Genomic DNA, 20330 nt, shown 5'->3' with positions numbered 1-20330 from the left:
TCCACTTAGCCAAATGCACCAGGTCGAAGCCATATCTTCCTAGACATGCATAGACAAAGCTTCTCTAACGTACTATCATCCAAAACTTCACCAGTACTATTGGTCAAGTTAAACCTTATCCTTTATTCTAGTCCTAATTACCCTGCAGGGTAGGTTGGTTTCGGTTACCCTTGTCGGGTAGATTAGTTTTGATTACTCTGTCGGGTAGATTATTTTGGAGGTATCAGTTATTCTGGAGCCTCCCCCTAAATTATTGATTTTCCTTTTAAGATTTTTTAGTTTTAGTTAAGATTTAATGTTTAATTTGTAATTTAGATTTAAGTTTTTAATTTTGAATTAATTAAATTGGTCAAATTATCCTTCTTTAAGAGAGTGTATTTAATATTTGAATTTTCTATCAATTTTAATTTTATTAAGTTAATTGAATTGTCTTTATTTAATGGATTGTCATTAATGATTGAGTTTTTATTAATTTTTAAATTTGAATTAATTAAATTATATTTCTTTAAAGGTTTATCTTTTAATCTTTTATTAATGGTTAATTTTAAATTTTCCAGATTATCTTTGTTTAATATGTTATTTTTAACATTTAATTTTAAATTTTTAAAATTTATTTTTGATTTTATCAGAGTGTTTGAGTTTATCCTTATATTTTATTTACCTTTTAAGTTGATATAATTAGTGGAATTTATTAGATAAGTTTTATCTTCAATATTTAATTTTTTTTAATTAGATTATCTCGAGTTTGGATAAGACTTTCTAGATTAATATTGTCTAGATTAAATAATTTATTAATTTTATCTAGATCAATATTGACCTTGTCATCTTTTTTTTGTTTGAATTTTCAAATTTGTTTTGGTTTAAATTAAAATTTTTAGATTTATTAATTATTTTTCATATTTTCTGTATTTTTTGAATTAATTATATTTGTTTTATCAGAAAATATCCTAGAGGTATTTTTGCAAGTATTGTCATGTACACTATTTTCACATATACTTTCAGACATATCCAAATTAACATGCACATATTTTAAACTACTACTAGCAAGAGTATTTTGGTAAATATTACTAACCTTGAGTGCAACCCCTAATTCAGCAGGCTTCTCCATTGGATCTAACTCAAGTTCGAATTCAATTGTGACTTGATCGTTTGACTCCAACGACTTCTCGTGAAGCTTGATCAACTGGGTCCAAAGCTCACACGCATTCTTGCACTTTTCTAGTCTGCATAAAACATTGTTAGGTAAAACACTACAAATAATTTTACTTACATTTTTATTCAGTTCTGAGTCCTGAGAGGGTTTTCTCAATATTAGCACATAATCAAAATCTAAGCTTCCTAAGAAGCATTCCATTAATCGCTTCCAGTAGTTGAAATCTTGATCGTATGGTGGTGGTTCGTGAGGGTTCTGTCCTTCTAGAAGAGTCATTGAATGCTGAAGATAGAAAACTTAAAAAGTGGTGCCAAGACTTGGTCTTGGATTAGCAGTGCGGGAAGAAAAAAAATGTAGTATTGCACTAATTTCGAGAAAATAATAAAATATTAATAAAAATATTGTTAAAAAATATTATTTCAAAATTTTGAAAATGTAATATTTTGTCAATACTAAACAATGGTGAAAAGATGATGATGTATTTTTCAAAAACAGTTTTGGAGGGAAAAAAATTAAAGACGTAAGGTTTTATTGTAAAGACAAACGATATCTAAATTTTTCTTTAAAAAACACCCCCTTTGACTGATTGGTGGTTGCACCAAATCAGAGCGGTACCTGCTCTGATACCACTTGTTGGATCGTGATGTTTCGATAGAGGGGGAGGTGAATATCGATTACGAAAAATTCTTCGATAAGAGTTAAATGCAGCGAAAAACTTAAGCAATGCTAACACAGACCAATTTTACTTGGTTCGGAGCCTGTGTCAACTCCTACTCCAAGACCTACACTCTTTGAGTGCTTTCGGTGGGCAATCACTAGCAATTCGAAATTTATTACAAACTACGTACAGGAAATGCTAATGAAACTAAAAGAAATACCGACAAAGAAATAAATCGAAGAGGAGAATTGTGTTGTCGGAACTTCGTTAGCGTAGCAGGAGCACAGAGCAAGCAGTAGAAGATCTTCTTGTTAGTTGTTGTTTTGAGCTCCACCCCTAACCCTCCTTTTATATGAGGCTCGGCGCGCCCCGGATCCCTTCCGGTCTCCCTGGTGAGATGTGGCAGGTCCAACCAGCGAGCTCCACGTGGCGACGACGCGATAGGATGAGAATTGCCTCCCGGGCGGTCGGATCCCTTCCGAGCGCCCGAACCTCCGAGCGCTCAGACCTCCGGGCGCCCGGAGGGGATCCGGGCGCCCGAACCACCTTTCTCCAGAAGACTTCTTCTCCTGCAAGACAAGGTTAGTCCGAGACAAATATATAATTTATAGCTTGCAAAACAGAGTGTTAGTTCAGTTTATAGTTAAACAAAAAGAGTATGACTTAGATTCAGTCTTTCCGAGACTGGAATCTAGTCACGATCTCGACTTAGATATCCAAAATGGATCTAAGCATGATCGACGCCTAATGTTCCCTTCCCGGGAACACGTCCTCACAATCACTCCCTTCCAGTGACTTACCTTTACTCACCTGTCATACGTCCGGTCAGCCCTTCGACCCGTCTGGACTTCTCACCAGCTATCCGGTTAGCCCGTCGACCTAGCTGGACTTCTCGCCAAGCGTCCGGTCAGCCCGTCGACCCGCTTGGACTTCTCGCCAGCTATCTGGCCAGCCCGTCGGCCTAGCTGGACTTCTCGCCAAGCGTCCGGTCAGTCCGTCGACCCGCTTGGATTTCGTGCCAGACATCCGGTCAGCCCGTCGACCTGTCTGGACTTAGCCTGCATACTCGATCAGAGTGTTAGATAACGAAAACCTAACTTAACTTGATTTGTCATTCATCAAAACCTGAGTTAGGCCGTTAGTGCTAACCGCACCAACACTTCCTCCTCTAGTTCGTTTCAGGAGGCTATAGGGGTGAGAAAAAAGTAGTTCGAAGGCGTGGTTGGAAGCGGAATGAGCCTTCTTCCTACCGTCGAAGGGTGAAGAAGCAGTGAAATAAAGGGGCAGCCCAGGATAGCTCACATACTTCGCAGAGTACTACAAATCCACAGAGAAGCCTTATAGAATTCGGTGTCAGTTGGCCCAAGAGAATTTTGAAGTAGCGGCACACATCAGAAAAAAAGGGGTGAAGAGGGAGATGAAGGCCAGCCATAAAATGCTCTTTAAAGAAGGTGTAATAACCATCGGGAGGAACGAAAAATTGGTGTACTCCAGTTGGGATGATCACATGTGTGTTGTCAGCAACTCTGTAGGTATATCACAGATCATCTCGGTCTAGTTCGTCGAAGGTGGATGAACCAGGAAAATACATCGCCGCCAGAGAAGACAGATGTGAGGAGGATGCCATGTGAAAAGAAACAGAAGGAGAAGAAATCAAGGAAGAAGTTACCGAATCAAAAATAGAGATTTGAGTGCAGCAATGGATTTAGGAGAGCGGAAGAAGAAGGCGGGGAAAAGGTGGCAGGTAGAGATGAAAGGGAAGTATTTATAGTCGTTGGGCGGAGGGGCAATTTAGTCAGTTGTCATCCACCGGTCCACAACAATTGGCGGGAGTAAAAAGGGTCGATGGATCAGCTTGGAAAGTAATGCCCAAGGGTATATCTGGAAAAGTATTGGCACGAAGTACGAGGAGATAGACTTTGGGGAAAAAAATGCAATAGTTATAAGTGGCCTATGAACTCTTAACCCTCGTTTTTTCGCTCTGGTCTTAACCCTCGATTTCCCGCTTTGGTACTATCTTATATTGGAATAAGATGGAAAAAGTAGACCAGGGTGATTGGCTAAGCTAGGCTGAGCCAGGGCGGTTAGCATGAAAAGGAGAGTGAAACAAGTCAGGGTAAAGTAGGGAATCCCGACCGGGGCTAGTTAAAACTTGAACCAGAAGGTCAAAGTACACATCCATATCGTCACGGTTCATACCGGTCGGGAAACATACAAGGTAATTGATAAGAAACTAACGAGCTATGGGGAGATCAAAAACAAGTAGCCATACCGTAACATATCATAAGAGGGTTAAAGGGTCCTATATATCTGGAAATGCAAAATCGTTGATAATATTTTAGCTACATTGTCACATCAAAGTTCAGCATCAGTAGGAGATGCGGGGAGGAGAAAGAGGTTGTCGTCGTCCTTGAAGGTAGGATACTGTTGGAGCAATCTGGGTACCCTAGGTTTTGATGTTTGAGCAAAGGTTTAAGTTAGATTTATTGTTATATTTGATATGCATTGTGAGTGTGCAGGATACAGGTACAACAAGGAAAGTCCAAGGGTGAGTCTTGGCAATGTAAGTCCAAGCATGTAGTCTTGGCAACGTAAGTCCAAGTGTGATCTTGGCAAAGGAGGAAAGTCCAAGGATGAGTCTTAGCGGTGTAAGTCCAAGCATGTAGTCTTGGCAACATAAGTCCAAGTGTGACTTGGCAATGGATGAAGTCCCGGAGGCGCGACCTCTTGGCAAAGGAAGACCCGACAACAATGACAAGGCCGATGGAAGCTCCAGAAGGCAAGACATGAAGGATGGGGAGGCATCCAAGGGACGCAAGGCTGATGGAGGAGGCTAGAAGGCTAGGTCTAGGTTGGTCGGGCGAGAACGAGTGCTGAGTGGATGTACTCGGGGTAAAATCCCAAAATTAGGGTTTACTGTAGCAGTACTGTAGCAGTCGACTGGTGGTTTCATCAGTCGACTGGTGCAGTCGACTGGTACCGAACAGAGGCTTGGTATCGAGCCGTTGGGCTGTAACGGTCGAATTTCCACGAAGGGTAGTCGACTGGTAGGCGGGGTTTTCTAACCCGTGGCCTATATAACCAAGCATTGGAAGCTTGGTTGAAGTTGACGAAATAGACTTGGTTAAAGCCTATTAGAGTCTCCCAAGCCCTCGTGTGATCAGTGTGCTTGTATTCAAGTGTTTGTGGTGAGGTTTCTCCACCGACAAGGAGCTTGAGCTAGCCGGAGGTTTTCCGGGGAGTCATCCACCGACGGATCGGGATCGTCCACCTTACGAACAGCCGTGGAGTAGGAGCTTTATCTCCGAACCACGTTAAATCAACGTGTTAGGTTTGCTTTCTCTTGTTAGTAGTTATTTTTGTATTTCCACTGTGCACTAACATTATAGGAAGTGATCGATTTAGGTGAGCCGCTATTCACTCCCCCTCTAGCAGACGTCAAGGTCCCAACAGATACGACCCTGCAGGAAGCTCGTTCATCAAGCGAGCAGTGTCCAGGAAGTTCTCCGAAGGTGCGGAGTGAAGCAGACCCTGCTCAAATAGTTGACGAGCCCCGCTGGCCGCTCCGTAACATAGCATAAGGTTCATCAAAGCTCCTATCTTCCTCAAAAAGAAAGGAGATGTGACGTAGGATAACCTGTATGCTCTCAGACGACCAGCTTCACCTGCCTGATAGTCTGCCAGCTCTGCCCGAGTCTTCTCAGCATCGGCTTGGGCCAAAGCCAAATCTTTTTGACTCTGGGAAGCATTCTCCTGAGCCTTCAAAAGATCGGTCTGCAGTGATTTGATTGTAGTTTGGCTGGCCTCCCAATGACTTTGGATGGCTTGTTCCCGGTCGGTACTGGAGGCTAGTTGACCCTGAACATCTGTTAAATTTTTCTGAAGAGTCTCTTGAGTTTCTTGTAGACTCTTCAGATCAGAGGATAGATTGGTCACCTGGGCGTCCTTCTTATCCAAGTCAACCACGAGCGAGTGACGCCGCTCTCCCTCCGAAGCCAACTTGGATTCGCTATCCTTCAGAGCCACCTCCAAGGTTTTTATTTTGTCAAAATCTGCGTGGGAGATGTTCCGGGCAGACTCGGTAGACTCTCCAATCAATCGAAGATACCCCGCCAAGTCCCCGGGTGTCGGGTTGAGTGGGTCGTGAGGTGTAAGCGGTAGCTCCAGTTCTTGAAGGCGAGCCTTCAGCACCTCATGCTCCCTCTGTAAATTGGCTGTGTATTGGATCACACTCAGGCTGGCGGGCCAGGCCTCCATAAGATGTAGAGGGAATGATTATAAGGAATTCCAGAGGAAGAGCCCTGGGAAAAGAAGAGCTCACCAAAATTACCTGGCGAGAGGCTTGGTCCAGCCCCTCCATCGGCTGATTGTTCCAAAATCTTCGATTGTCTGACCGCTAGGACATGGCTAACTCACCCTGTAACTGAACCAAGCCAACAGCAGGAGGAGCATCTTCCATAGCTTCTTGGGCGTCATCAGGCTCGGTGGAGGAGGGCAGGTGCCAGGAGGCGGTGAAGGCATACATTTTGGAGATTTTCCTCCGGGTTCGAGAGGTGGAGGTCAGAGCAGCTACAGGAAGCGAGGCGGATAAAGTTGTAGAGCTCCCGGGTTGGTCCATTACAGGAAAAGGGATATGCCCAGGAGAGAAGGCCTGAGTAGGAAGAGAGGCCTGCTCGGGAGACAGAGCCCGACCGAGTGATGGGGCTGATATTCTAGGCGACAGGGGGGAACCTCTGGTCCCAGAGCAATCTCCCGGTCGGGAGTAACACCCTTGGCCTTGGAAGATTGAGAGGTTGCAGATGAACGTTGGCCAGAAGGAAGAGGCGGAGGAGACGCCTGAACCGCGGGAATAACCCTCTTCCTTTTGCGCTAGAGGCGTAGTCGTTTAGCGGGAAGGGGAGAAGCGACTCGTTCTTCCTCAGCCTGTTCTAATGGGGCAAGGTCTTCCATTGAGGCAGCATCTAAGGGAAGAGTGGGGGGGAGCTTCCGCCCGGGGTGGCGCAGGAGGAGCAGACTGTGAGGAAGCTGCTAAGCCCTGTTTAAGCTCCACACTCAGGGCTTTCAGAACGGCGAGAGATTGTTGTTTTATATTGGAAGAATAGACCCGGAGCATAGTAGCCTCTGCAAAGTGAAAGAGAGATACCTCAGTTAGTGAAGAGTAGCAAGAAGGAAAACAGGGGCTTACCTAATAGAGCCCCTATCTCTGCATCAACTGGGTTGAGCCCGAAAGAATACAAAAAGCCTTCCAATAGTATTATAGACAAGCGAACGCTCACGCCTTGGAGTTTTTCTGAAGCAACCTCGCAAGAAGACTGATGTTGGTGCACAGGGAGATTAGTGGGAATGTCAGAGTGCCATTGGGTTGGCTCGACCAAGGGTTCATGTAATCTAATAAAGAAAAAATGAGATTTCCAACCTTTGTTGGAAGAGAGCATGTCAGAGAAGAATTTATAACCAGGTCTAGCTTGCACCATGAATACCCCTAGTTCAGATCGTTTGAAGGAATAAAAATGATGAAATAGCTGGGCGGTCAAGGGGATTTGATATATGCGACACAGAATGACAGTGCCACATATAGCTCTGAAGAAGTTGGGAGCAAATTGAGAAGGGCAGATACCAAAGTATTGGCTCAGGGAGGAGATGAATGGATGTATGGGAAAACGAAGGCCTCCTAGAAGTTGGTCCTTGAAAACAGTCATGAAGCCTTCAGGAGGGGAGAAGGTATGTTCGCTGGGTGTGGGGACTCGAAGTTCGTAATCCTCGCTAAGTCTCAGGTTAGACCGGATTACGGACAGGGCATGGTCGTCTATATCAGAAATGTAATAAGAATACCAAAAGGAGGCCTTACTGTCCGCCATTATCAAAGTGAGGAAGGTTGAAGAAGAAGTCAGTCGAAAGGGGGAAGAGCACCAGGCGTGAGAAGTCGAGAAGGGGAAGGGCTAAGACACCAGAGACAGCAAAACAACGAGGCGGTGAAGGTAGTCGAAACGCTCAAGACAACGACGGCAGACTACTTTAGGGCTTATAAAGTGGGGTTTCCTAGGGAATATTGAAAGATGAGTCGAGTATTTTTTTGGATAAAGCGCCCAATGCCGTCCGATCATAGAACGACATACTCTTATGGGAAGTCGTGTGCAAAAAGGAGTTGAGTCGGCGGCGTCATACGGCGTAAGCAATAAAGGCGTGAGATAGGTGTCACCCCCCTAGGAAGCATATTAATGATAGACGTGATAAGGAAATCATGAGAGGAAGCGGGCGTACGGAAGCGTCTAACATGCGATCTTCTCGGGAAGCGACGAAGAAAATTGGAGGGAAATAAATTTGAATGTTGCAAGGCTACACGACGTCATTTTCCTGACGGCTGAGTAATATTTTAATATTTTTTATCTTCACAATACGTCTGATACTGTATATCTCTTGACTTCAGACAGGGTCAAAGCGGTCCCTTCAAGCAATCCCTAGTCGGGAACTCACCCCCCAGGCCGACAACATTTGTTCCCGAACAGGCTTTCCTAAGAAGTCCCGGTCGGTTGTCCCAGACTCTCGCCCCAGTGTGAGTTATAAGTGAGCATGGTTCTCACGCCCAACGACCTTCCCGGTCGGTTGTCCCAGACTCTTGCCCCAGTGCGAGTTATAAGTGAGCATGACTCTCACGCCCAACGACCTTCCCGGTCCGTTATCCCAGACTCTCGCCCCAGTGCGAGTTATAAGTGAGCATGACTCTCACGCCCAACGACCTTCCTGGTCGGTTGTCCCAGACTCTCGCCCTAGTGCGAGTTATAAGTGAGCATGACTCTCACCCCCAACGACCTTCCCGGTCGGTTGTCCTAGACTCTCGCCCCAGTGCGAGTTATAAGTGAGCATGACTCTCACGCTCAACGACCTTCCCGGTCAGTTGTCCCAGACTCTCGCCCAGTGCGAGTTATAAGTGAGTATGTCTCTCACGTCCAACGACCTTCCCGGTCGGTTATCCCAGACTCTCGCCCCAGTGCGAGTTATAAGTGAGCATGACTCTCACGCCCAACGACCTTCCCGGTCGGTTGTCCCAGACTCTCGCCCCAATGCGAGTTATAAGTGAGCATGACTCTCACACCCAACGACCTTCCTGGTCGGTTGTCCCAGACTCTCGCCCCAGTGTGAGTTATAAATGAGCATGACTCTCACGCCCAACGACCTTCCTGGTCGGTTATCCCAGACTCTCGCCCCAGTGCGAGTTATAAGTGAGCATGACTCTCACGCCCAACGACCTTCCTGGTCGGTTGTCCCAGACTCTTGCCCCAGAGTGAGTTATAAGTGAGCATGACTCTCATGCCCAACAACCTTCCCGGTCGGTTGTCCCAGACTCTTGCTCCAGTGCGAGTTATAAGTGAGCATGACTCTCATGCCCAACGACCTTCCCGGTCGGTTGTACCAGACTCTCGTCCCAGTGCGAGTTATAAGTGAGCATGACTCTCACGCCCAACGACCTTCTCAGTTGGTGCAATGACTCTCCCGGTCGGTACCCTTTACATTCACCGGAGAAAAACACAAAAGGCCATGCCCTCGTGCCTAACCGGTCAGTATGTCGCACCTCCATTGTTTCTGATAAATATGAAAATTCACAGGCATATTCTTAAGTATCTTAGCTGCTCAATCCTGGGGATCATATATTGTGAGGTAAGAAGAAGGTGGGGTAAGCAGGTTAGCCTTATTAGTTTTGCTATTTTTGTTAGAAATGTTAGAGAAACGCAGGTGTTTTATATAAACATAACGATACCAGAGCAAGAGGACAGGGGGTTACACCATGAACGGAATCCCAGAAACATGTTTTATTTCGTTAACAAATTGAACATTTTTTTTAAGGGTTTACATTGTTACCAGATCTAGAGGCTTGATCCTTCCTGGCCAGATGAGCTTGAGCTCTAGTTAGATCTTCCTTAATAAGATCGATGGCGCGCTTCAGTTGCCCAATAGTCTCATCTTTGATTCGTCCTTCCTCTTTCAGGAGAGCCACCTCGTCCTCATGTTTCATCTTCAAATAGATAATATAGTGAACCTGGCTCTGGAAGTCCGATTGAGCTTTAAGCTTGAGAGCAATTTCGGCCCGGGGTTCTGGATTTGGCGGCCAGCCAGAGGTTTTCCATTTCATGAGTAAGGGGCGCTTGAAGATCTTTACTCGCAGTCATCTCCAGCAAGGCTTCCTCTTTCTGAGCCAATAACTCCGTCAGATGGGCAATTTGCCGAAACAAAGAAGCAAGTTCGCTGGATTCCATTGCAGGTTCCATGGAGGCTTGATGCTCTATTGACAAGAGGACAACTTGAGGAAAAGATGAGAAAGGTATACTCGAACCTTTTATAAGGAAGGAGAAGACGAAGGGATTTCCTCGGAACTTGAGTTGACGCTTGGAAAACAGTGTAACATTTATAGAAGAAGAGTAGGCTCGGAAATTGAAGAGTCAATATACACACAGAACAATCCCGTTTATCTCTAAGGACGACGAGAAATTCTGAAGAAGATAGAAGGAAAATAGGTCGGCAGAGGATACGAGAACCAGGTCCGGTAACAAAGGGACTTGGGTCTAGTCAGTCGGACTAGAGCCTCCTTTGACTAGACTTGAGGGGGAGGCTTGTGATACGGTGCATGATCGTGGGGTCAGTAAGATGATGTGGTTAGGAGTCAAGACCCCAAGACGGTCAGGAGTCAAGCTTACGTGAAGGTCAGAAGTCAAGCTTACGTGGAGGTCAGAAGTCTAGCCCCCGTGGAGGTCAGAAGTCAAGTTTACGTGGAGGTCAGAAGTCTAGCCCCCATGGAAGTCAGAAGTCAAGCTTGCGTGGCCATGGTCAAAGTTTCAGCTGGCGAGGCAATCAAAGGAGAGGATTGCAAGTTGGACAAGATCCAACCTCGATAGCAATCAAGAACTGGGCTCACAGGCCAGGTACAGCTAAGGATTGAGCCCGCAGGCCAGGTAAAGGCTAGGAAAGGAAGGCCTCTGGCGCAGAACAGACCTGACGTACAGGTCGGGACGTACAAGCCATGGATAACAGCAGACAGAAGCAGGTCGAAATACAGACCTGGCGTGCAGGTCGGGACGTACAAGCCATGGATAACAGCAGACAGAAGCAGATCGAAATACAAACCTGGCATGCAGGTCGGGACGTACAAGCCATGGATAACAGCAGATAGAAACAGGTCAAAATACAGACCTGGCGTGCAGGTCGGGACGTACAAGCCATGGATAACAACAGACAGAAGTAGGTCGAAATACAGACCTGGCGTGCTGGTCAGGACACACAAGCCATGGATAACAGCAGGCAGAAGTAGGTCGAAATACAGACCTAACGTGCAGGTCGGGACGTACAAGCCATGGATAACAGCAGACAGAAGTAGGTTGGAATACAGACCTGGCGTGCAGGTCGGGACGTACAAGCCATGGATAACAGTAGGCAGAAGAAGGTCAGAATACAGACCTGGCGTGTAGGTCGGGAGGTACAAACCCTGGATTATGAAGGACAGAAGCAGGTCAGTTTACAGACCGGCCTGGCTTACAGGTTTGAACTTATATCCTCATAGCATGGGCTAAAGGGATCAAAGAGTACAGTTCGGAACTCAAGATTAGTGGAAGCAGACCGATGCACACAGGTCAGGATTTATAGCCTTATGGCTCAGGATACATAGATTGATAAAACATACAGGTCGGGATGTGCTAACCAAGGATACAGGTCAGGATTTATATCCTCACGGTCCGAGATAAGCAAAGTTGGAGGCAGGCATACAGGTCAGGACAAATGAAGTCAACGTACAGCTGGGAAGTAGGGATAAACAGAACCGCACTAAGGTGTATAGGGTGTGACACGTAATGCCCATAAGAGACAAGACCAGTCAAGGTTTGCAATAGGAAATGCATAGGACAGGGTTCAAAGCACAGGTCTGGAGGCGATGTCAGATCAGGGTTAGCAAGATATCAGAACGAGGTTAGCGTAGCAATCACAAGCGGAGGATGTCTGGCACTACAAGATAAGCAAGCAAGGGAATCGTAACTGCTTGTTAGAGAATAATCAGTGTGTCAGGGAATATGCTAACAGTCGGGGCTCATTACCCCTTTTGGTTCCGTCGCCGGCCTATAAGGAGGTGTCGCGTGTCATTCACCGCCAGACAAAGCCTGACAGCCGACATTCCCTGACACCCGCGAGACCCCAGAAACATCCGTTGCAGTATAAAAAGAGATATTTTGTCCCTTATGCAGGTACGCTCACTCGTCATTTCTTACTGGTCTTTACATTTCGTCATTTTTTTGTGCTTCTGGGGAAAAAGTACTTGACTTGAGCGTCGGAGGGCCTGTCCCGGGGACTTTTTCCCTGGTTTCTGGTCTCTAACGACTCGTGGACAAAGTGTGCGTAGAGCTCTAGCGTCATCATCCCGGTCATCACCCTTCGTCATCTGTCCGTGTGAACTCTTCCGGAGGGTGCCAGGTAGATCGGACACTGCAGAGACTTTCCGTCAATCTCCAGTACATCGAGACCCACCTCCATTTGACTCAGTTTCCGGACGGGATCATCAATGTTCCAAGTTTTCATAGAGATGAACAGATTTAAGAAATAAGTTGAGAGTTTATGATGATAAACTACTTCTGCTTCCTTAATTAAGCTTTTGAAGACTATGCATCTTTATTGTTGCACCTTAAATTTATAAATGTTTTTCCTATATCTAAATAATTTACTCTCCCCGTCTCGTAAATCTCTCGCTTTAATGAAATCAAACATTTTCTCATTTGACGAAGAAACAATTCCGAAAACAAATTTGTTCTATGTAACAACGAACACGATCTCTCTGACAAATGGTTTTTGATTGTCGGCCTTGGACATTGATCGCCAACCATTAGAGATGGTCGCCGGCCCTCGGAATGCAGTCGTCGGGATCCTCCTGTGACAAGGATTTGCACCCACGATGTGCGGAAATCATGATAGAAAGTCACGATTTCCCAACGCTCTATATTTCTATCCATCGAAATCCGCTTTGATACTATTGCTGATAATAAGAATTCGTACAAAACAAAAGACTTACAATGTTATGTGTTTGGAGAAGAAATCAGAGAAGGATTTATTGACACAAGAGCGATCATTAACGAATCGACAAATTCTTCAAAGTTCACGAGCTAAATCTCTCTCTGCAAATAGACAAATCAACCTTGATATGTTTCTCACCGCACACATCCACACCTTGCACCGATTACATTGGATGCCGTTTATACAAAAAGTAACCTACACTAACATCGTTAATTAAAGAAGAAAACGAACGAAAAAGGATGATTTTTTAACTCGCCCCTTGAGGTTATGATGTAGCAACAAGATATTTAGATTGTCATTTAGGTATCCGTGATTTAATTCCTAGTTAAAATAAATTTATATGAATTTTTCTTTCATATGGTATATGCCACTAAAAGATATTGGGATTCATGATAGTTTATCGTTAGTATTTTTCGATTTATTCTGATAATTAATAAAAATTTTTTCATAAAATTAGATCAATCATCTTATACTAGTTAGATTTATTATTTTTTTCTTTTATCTTTTTTACTCCAACAGTTAGGACACCTTAAATTTCTAGTTTGATAAGTGTTTTTCCTATATCTAAATAATTTACCTTCTCCGTCTCGTAAATCTCTTGCTTTACCATTATGGAGAAGATATTGAACATGAATGGATGGTCCCCATCGACACCGGAAAGAGAGATTTTTTTTCCTAATTCAGATATTTTAGACTGATATAAATACTTCGAATTTATTTTTTTGCACCAAAAAGGGGAAAGGTGGATCTAGTCGCTTACCGGACACAAGATTCGGTAGTGATCAGACGGTGCAAAGGACTCCGCGTTTGCCTTCTCATCACCTTTGGATTCGCCACTAGGTTTGTGGCTCGTCCTTCGTCCACGATCATGACCTCTCTACCGTCCGATGAATCCTTCTTGGACGGCGGATAGACGACCTGGGACGCCCTTGGAGAAGCATGATTAGCTCTTCCCGGCTTTTCTCCTGAAGGTGTCGGAAAGGCGAACTGTGGAGTCCAAGCAAAGTCGCCGCCGTCTCCTTCTTCTTCCTCTTCTTCTAAACAATTCTTCTTTTGGAGGCGAATAACGTGACGGAGAATGCTGCAGGAGCAGGGAAACAGCTCTCTTCCTTCGAGCAGCGAGAGGTCTTCGAGCTCCGCCCTTCAGATGGAAGTCAAAGAAGGCAAGTCTTTGATTATTTCTGGCCTTTGTTTGATTATGGCGATTGCACTTGAAATGTTCAGTGATTTTACGTAAAAATTATATTTCCATTGTCAAAATTCGTTTTCTTCTTCTGGTTCTTGAAAATTACAATTTTGTTTCCCTATTGGAAAAGGGATTTCATCTTCCCCCCAGTATCGTAGTTTATTGATATCGATTTTTTAATCGTGGATCTGATGTAGGAATGGAGAGCGACGAGGAGATCGGGAGAGTGCCAGACTTCGGATTCGAGTTGGCCGGCCCGTCGACCTCCGGAAGGGAGGCTGCCTCGGCGGCGGGTCCGGAACGAGCCCAGTCGACTGCTCAGTCTGGCCAGCAGCGGAGAGGGAGGAGCCCCGCCGACAAGGAGCACAAGCGTCTGAAGAGGTGAGGAGCGACTTCACTCTTCTGCCCATCTGCTTGGATACTTCGTGAACGATCTGTTCAGATTTTTTTTTTCCTTTCAAACAAAGGTTGCTTAGGAATAGAGTCTCAGCTCAGCAAGCAAGGGAGAGGAAGAAGGCCTACCTGACTGATTTGGAAGCCAAGGTGAAGGATTTAGAGGCCAGGAATTCAGAATTGGAAGAGAGAATGTCTACCTTGCAAAATGAAAACAACATGCTAAGACAAGTATGGCTTGCTTTCTCTTGTTTCGTAGAAAGACATGTCCTTTTTCTGTTTGATTCTTTGTCAAGGAAGGCAAGTATCTGAACATAGAGATACTAGTCCATGCACACTTTCTTTCTTTGCATTACAGCAATGGTGTATAAAACCTCTGTTTGGCCTTCTTTCACTCGCATTAGTCGGATTGTTAGAGCAAATATCAGCTGCATCTGCTGAATGTGCTGTTTGTAAACTGAACTATGAAAACTTCCTGAAACTCGCTATTTCTGTGGCAGATATTGAAAAATACAACTGTTGGTAGGAGAGGCACGGGAAGCAGTGTCTCGGGAGAAGGCATGTAGAATGCAGTGGGATCTCCTCCCTCGTCAGCACAATTGGTGTTCTGAGGTGAACTTCGTGAGGACATTAATGATTGGAAAAAAAGTTGCCGAGATTGTGTTATCTTCACTTTTATTTCTTCTCCTTGTTGATTAAGTAGTGGAGCATCATTGTGTTTTTGTTAGCAAAAACAAAAAAAAAAAAAAAAACAAATTGAAACATGTCTTTGATTCATATTTTGTGGATTTAGTTTTTTTTTTCTTTTCTTGAGGAGCTATTATTGTCCCTGCAACTTAAGTGGTTTGCAAAAAAGTTGGCTTGAATCAGTCTGATTTGCTTATGGAACATTGAATGGATTGTTGGCGTCACAAAATTTCTTTTTCGTTGAAAGGGAAGCTGGCCCCTAAATTCATCATATTCTTTTCAATTCTTGAAATGAATTAGTGTCATTGTATATCGACTGACTTGTGTTACATTCAATTTTAATAGGAGTCATATTCAGTTTTAATAAGAGTGTATAATGTCTTCCCTAGTTTTATGCTCCAGAAATATTTTTATGCTGCAGAATTAGGTTCTAGATTCAAATACAAGTCGCATGAGATCTCATAATTCCGTTGCAGTTTGATGTGACATGAGAAATTTTTATTTTGGATCACAATGAACATCAATTATGAAGCAAATGCATCCATCTCATTGTACCAATCCGATCAAAGAGGAATTTAAAAGCATGAGAATGATACTCGCTTATTCTGTATATATATATATTTTGATAAAGTACTCAATCATTTCCATATTTCCTCAAAGTTGTAAAGGTAAAATCATCTTAATTCCCCATTAAAAGCTTCCTTTTACAATAGATCCGCCCTGAGTTATGATACAACGGTACAAAATCATGTAATATTTCAAATATTTATTCGATTCCGATCTGTGGCAGCTGTAGTGCTGTCAAACAGGTCCATGCGTGATAGGGCTTATCGATCCATTAAAATTCATCATATTGACCGGTCCACTAGTGGGTTGAAATTTTTTTAACTCAATCACGACAGATTGTGAGTTAGACGGACCGTGAATTGAGTTCGTTAAAAAAATAAAATTAATATATATAAAAATTTGAAAATTTTAAATTTAGATTATCCATGAGTTTATTGATTTTCTAATTTAATTTTAAATTAAAAAAATCTCAATGATGAAGAATCCACGCGTATATCATGCTTCATTCTATCAATATGCAGTTATGTCAGTAGGAATCTTCTAATCCGTAATTTATGGATTAGAGGATAGTTCACTGTACAAGGATTATTGATTTAGATGGAGTCCATCTTTAAATTGGTAGGGTCTATCCAAATCAAGGGTCTATAATAGTAGATCATCCCCTGATCTATAAATTACGGATCAGAAGACCTGCCCCCGCATTTATACTGGTTGTAAAAAATCTCGTTTTTTTTTTCATTTCGAGAGATGAGGCTCAGATTGAACTTAATATGTCTTCGTATAGATTTAATCTTTTATAATAAATTTGAAGAAAAAAATTAGTTTTTTTAAAACATCTACTCCATCACTATATTTGGGTTTTTTTTTTAATTTTAGAAATTCATAGGAGTAATATGAAATTTTTAGGTTGAATTTAGATTATATGTTCTTCATTATTGTTTTCGATTTTTCTCATAATTGACTAAAGGTTTTAAAAAAATTAAATTTCTCTTTCTCTATTTTCTATCATATTTTACTATTGTTGGGCCGATATCTCTCTATATCAAGTCCAATGTGAATTTGATATGGAAGATATAGGCCGAATGTCTCCCATAAGAGGCATGAGAAAAAAAAAAATTGAATTTAGTTTTTTTTCAAAAAAAAAGCCGAAAACAATAATAAAGAGCATATTTAGACCCCTTGTAATTTTAGAAATCTATATGACCTAAAATGACTCCAATATGAGGTCTCTAGGTCGATCAATGAATTTTAGTTAAAATCCACTGATTGACCTAAAGACGTCATATTACAACCATTTTAAGTCCTGTAGATTTCTAAAATTATAAGGAGTACAAATATGCTATCTATTATCAATATGCAGCGATGCTAGTTGAAAAAATCTTTTGTTTTTTTTTCTTTTTATTGGACCTGATATCTCCCCATATCAAGTCCAAAGATGAGCTTGATCTCACATAGCAGGTTTGAGAAAAAAAAATAAAAGCATAAAAAAAAATAGAGATTTTTTTTTCAAAACTTTTGAACCACTATTAGGAATGCTAAAAATAGTAATTGATCTAATCCGACCTTTCTAACTCTATCAATAGGTTTTGACATAAAATTGGTCTAATCGGATTGAAATCTATTGATGGACCTAGATAGATCCGATTAGATTCATCTTAAATCTTGTAAATTTTTGAGGCTGTAAGAAGTCAAAAGGTGCTTTCCATTGCTTATTTCAACTTCTCGGAAGGCGTTAAATACTAATGGAACAATCGATGAAAAAAAATCCCAAATGGGCATGATATAATTCTATATCAGGTCCAACGTGGGCATGATATGAGATTTTTTAGCTGATTATTCTAAAAATATTTTAATACTACTGAGAAGTCAAAATAAATAATAGATAGTATCATTTAACTCCTTGTAATATTAAAAATTTATAGGACCTAAAATGAGTTCAATCGAATCTATATAGGTCCATTAATAAATTTCGATCAAAACTTATTAATGAGTCTAGATATGTTCGATTGGATCTATTTAAAATCCCGTAGATTTATGAGATTACACCGAGTCAAACAGTTATATATTTTTTATTTAAAATATTTTTAGAAAATCGGTTAAAGAATGGATTCCCCAGGAATTTTTTTTCAGATCACGTTATATATATATATATATTTATGAGATTACACCGAGTCAAACAGTTATATATTTTTTATTTAAAATATTTTTAGAAAATCGGTTAAAGAATGGATTCCCCAGGAATTTTTTTTCAGATCACGTTATATATATATATATATATATATATATATATATATATATATATATATATATATATATATATATATATATAAAAGTACTAAATATCAAAGTAGTGTCATCAAATTACCAAAAAACCAACGGGGCATCGGATCCACCCTCTCCAGAACCCTCTTCTTCCTGCTTCAGCTCTGTTTTTGTCTGATTTGTCGCGCTTTCTATCCAATTACTGCTCTTGTCTCAGCAGTACGCGTGTGTATCTTCTTCGATGAGGTGTCCAATTCGTGCACCTCCGAGAAGTCTCAGGACTCTTCCTGTAATCCAGTAATTTATATCCCCCCCTCTCTCTCTCTCTCGCAATCTCACCACAGGGAGCGGTACTTCTGCTGCTTAATTGGACCATGTCGTTGGCTCGTGCTTTCCTCACCGGTGCTCTGCGCGGCCGCTGCTTTCCGAGCACCATCGTCGCCGCCGCGCGCTTAAAACAAGGCCTGGCTCCGGCTCCTCCACTTCCGCTGCCGTACTCCTCTTCCGCAATTGAAAACAGAGACGACGACAAAAGCAGCGTCCAGGTGGAGGTGACTCAAACGTCTTCGCCGGCACCTGCTCGGGGCCGCGGCCGGCGTTGGCTCTCTTGGAGGAATCCGCGGGACCACTTCCCCCTCCATATGAACTCTGGTGATTTATATGAAACGGTTAATCCCTGTTTAATTTACGAGTCAGTATGTAGAGTTTTGACGTGAATTCAATGGAAACGCAGGGCTGGGTAACGCGCTGATGCAGGTGTCGGAGAACCTGAACCGGCTGCTGAAAAGTTGGTCGCCGTCGCGGCTTCTTGGCCGGTTGAAGGAGGACGACAAGTGCTACAAGCTCCGGTTCATGGTGCCGGGGCTGCGGAAGGAGGACGTGCGCGTCACCGTGGAGGACGGGATGCTGGTGATTACCGGGGAGGTGGAGGACGAGGTGGAGGACGATGAGGGGGTGGTGGTGGGGGGCGGGGAGTCGACGACGGAGGACGAGGAGGATGAGGGGAGGTGGTACGCGCATAGGTACGGGTACTACAACACGACGCTTCTTCTGCCGGAGGACGCGAAGGTGGACGAGATCACAGCGGAGCTGAGGGACGGCGTGCTGCGGGTCTACATACCAAGGGCGGAGGAAAAGAAGAGCAACGCGAGGGTAATCGACATTAAGTAGACGAAGGATTCGCTTTTGTGTGTGTACTGATTTCATCTTCTCTGCTACTGCAATGGGCTTCATGAATTGTTGTGCGTGCCAAAAGACATAACATTCTGCATTAAATCAAGACAATCATCAAGTTAAAGGATGAATTTATCTTAATAACGGCTTAAAAACGGTTGGATGAAAACTTTCAAAAAATTGGATCGATCACTCCCACTCCCATAGGTCACTGATCCCGAACTCCTGAATGTGACCTAATTCAGTTTGAGCTCCACTTCGCCGCTGATCCTGTCTTAGAAACAGGAAAGATGGCTGGCTGGGCTGATTTCGAATGATTTTGTATGTGAAAATGAGCGGTAGTAATCGGCCTAAAGAAGGAGTTCTTGTGCAGGTGAGGTAATTTGACATTCAAGTTAATGATCGGTAGAAGGTAGTAAATAGCACAATGAAGAGGGGTAGTCAGTTATCGGTAGAAGATAGTGAATAAATAGAGTGAATATTAAAACGATGAGCGGTGGTGAATGAGTAAAATTGCGGAGTTTTGCGTTTTGTGTCGGTAAATAAAGACTTTTTTTTAGTGTTAGTATTTTGTTTTTACATGAATTTTAAAATGTTTAAAAAAAGATAAGATAGTAAAGACGTTTTGATTTTTTTTTTTAATGGACTCGTAATCTATGTGCCTGGCACATAGAGTTATTGATCCCGTCCGAAGGTTGAGTCGGACGGAGGCTGGTCGCGGTGGTCTGGTTGTTGACGGAAAGTCGTAGGTGATCCGGCTCCTACGGGTGGCTGACGCTGCTGCAGGACCCTACGCACACTCAGACAATCCCCCCCTCACGTTAGAGACCAAAAACCCAGGGAAAAAGTCCCCGGATCAGATCCTCCGACGCTCAAGTGAGGTCCTTTTTCCCAGAAGAAAACAGAGAGAAACGAAAAATGAAAAGTTGTGAAAGGAAAAAATGACGAGAGTGTGCGTACCCGCGTACGAGGAATCTCCTCATTTTTATGCACCCGCCTTGCTTCCAGAACCTGCCAACCTGTCAGAAAACGTTAGATGCTGGGCTTTGTCGTATATCCCCGACACCTGTCGTGCTGCTATTGGTCCTGAAAGCATCTTCTTGTTTAGGAACCTTCGCCTTTACGCAGGGGTTTTGTCTCGTAGTGAAGGACATCTGTCAGGCTACCATTGGTTATGAGAGCATCCTCTCGCTTAGGAACCTCCGCCT

At 43.2% G+C, this 20330-nt stretch overlaps 2 protein-coding genes across 2 annotated transcripts; both read left to right on the top strand.

Annotated features, from left to right (window-relative positions):
- Window positions 1-13799: 13799 nt before the first annotated feature.
- Window positions 13800-15328, top strand: LOC121973439 (transcription factor HY5-like). The gene is made up of 4 exons (XM_042524871.1): window positions 13800-14017; window positions 14238-14421; window positions 14508-14664; window positions 14934-15328. The coding sequence occupies exons 1-4, from the start codon at window positions 13933-13935 to the stop codon at window positions 14997-14999; spliced, it is 492 nt and encodes a 163-aa protein (XP_042380805.1). The 5' UTR covers window positions 13800-13932; the 3' UTR covers window positions 15000-15328.
- Window positions 15329-18086: 2758 nt separating this feature from the next.
- Window positions 18087-19185, top strand: LOC121973438 (26.5 kDa heat shock protein, mitochondrial-like). Its single transcript, XM_042524870.1, has 2 exons — window positions 18087-18600; window positions 18683-19185. Exons 1-2 carry the CDS (start codon window positions 18324-18326, stop codon window positions 19117-19119), a joined length of 714 nt encoding a protein of 237 aa, XP_042380804.1. The 5' UTR covers window positions 18087-18323; the 3' UTR covers window positions 19120-19185.
- Window positions 19186-20330: the final 1145 nt, after the last annotated feature.

Source organism: Zingiber officinale, chromosome 4A (assembly GCF_018446385.1).
Source record: "Zingiber officinale cultivar Zhangliang chromosome 4A, Zo_v1.1, whole genome shotgun sequence".
Classification (NCBI taxonomy): domain Eukaryota; kingdom Viridiplantae; phylum Streptophyta; class Magnoliopsida; order Zingiberales; family Zingiberaceae; genus Zingiber; species Zingiber officinale.
This window is presented reverse-complemented; position numbering and strand designations above follow the sequence as displayed.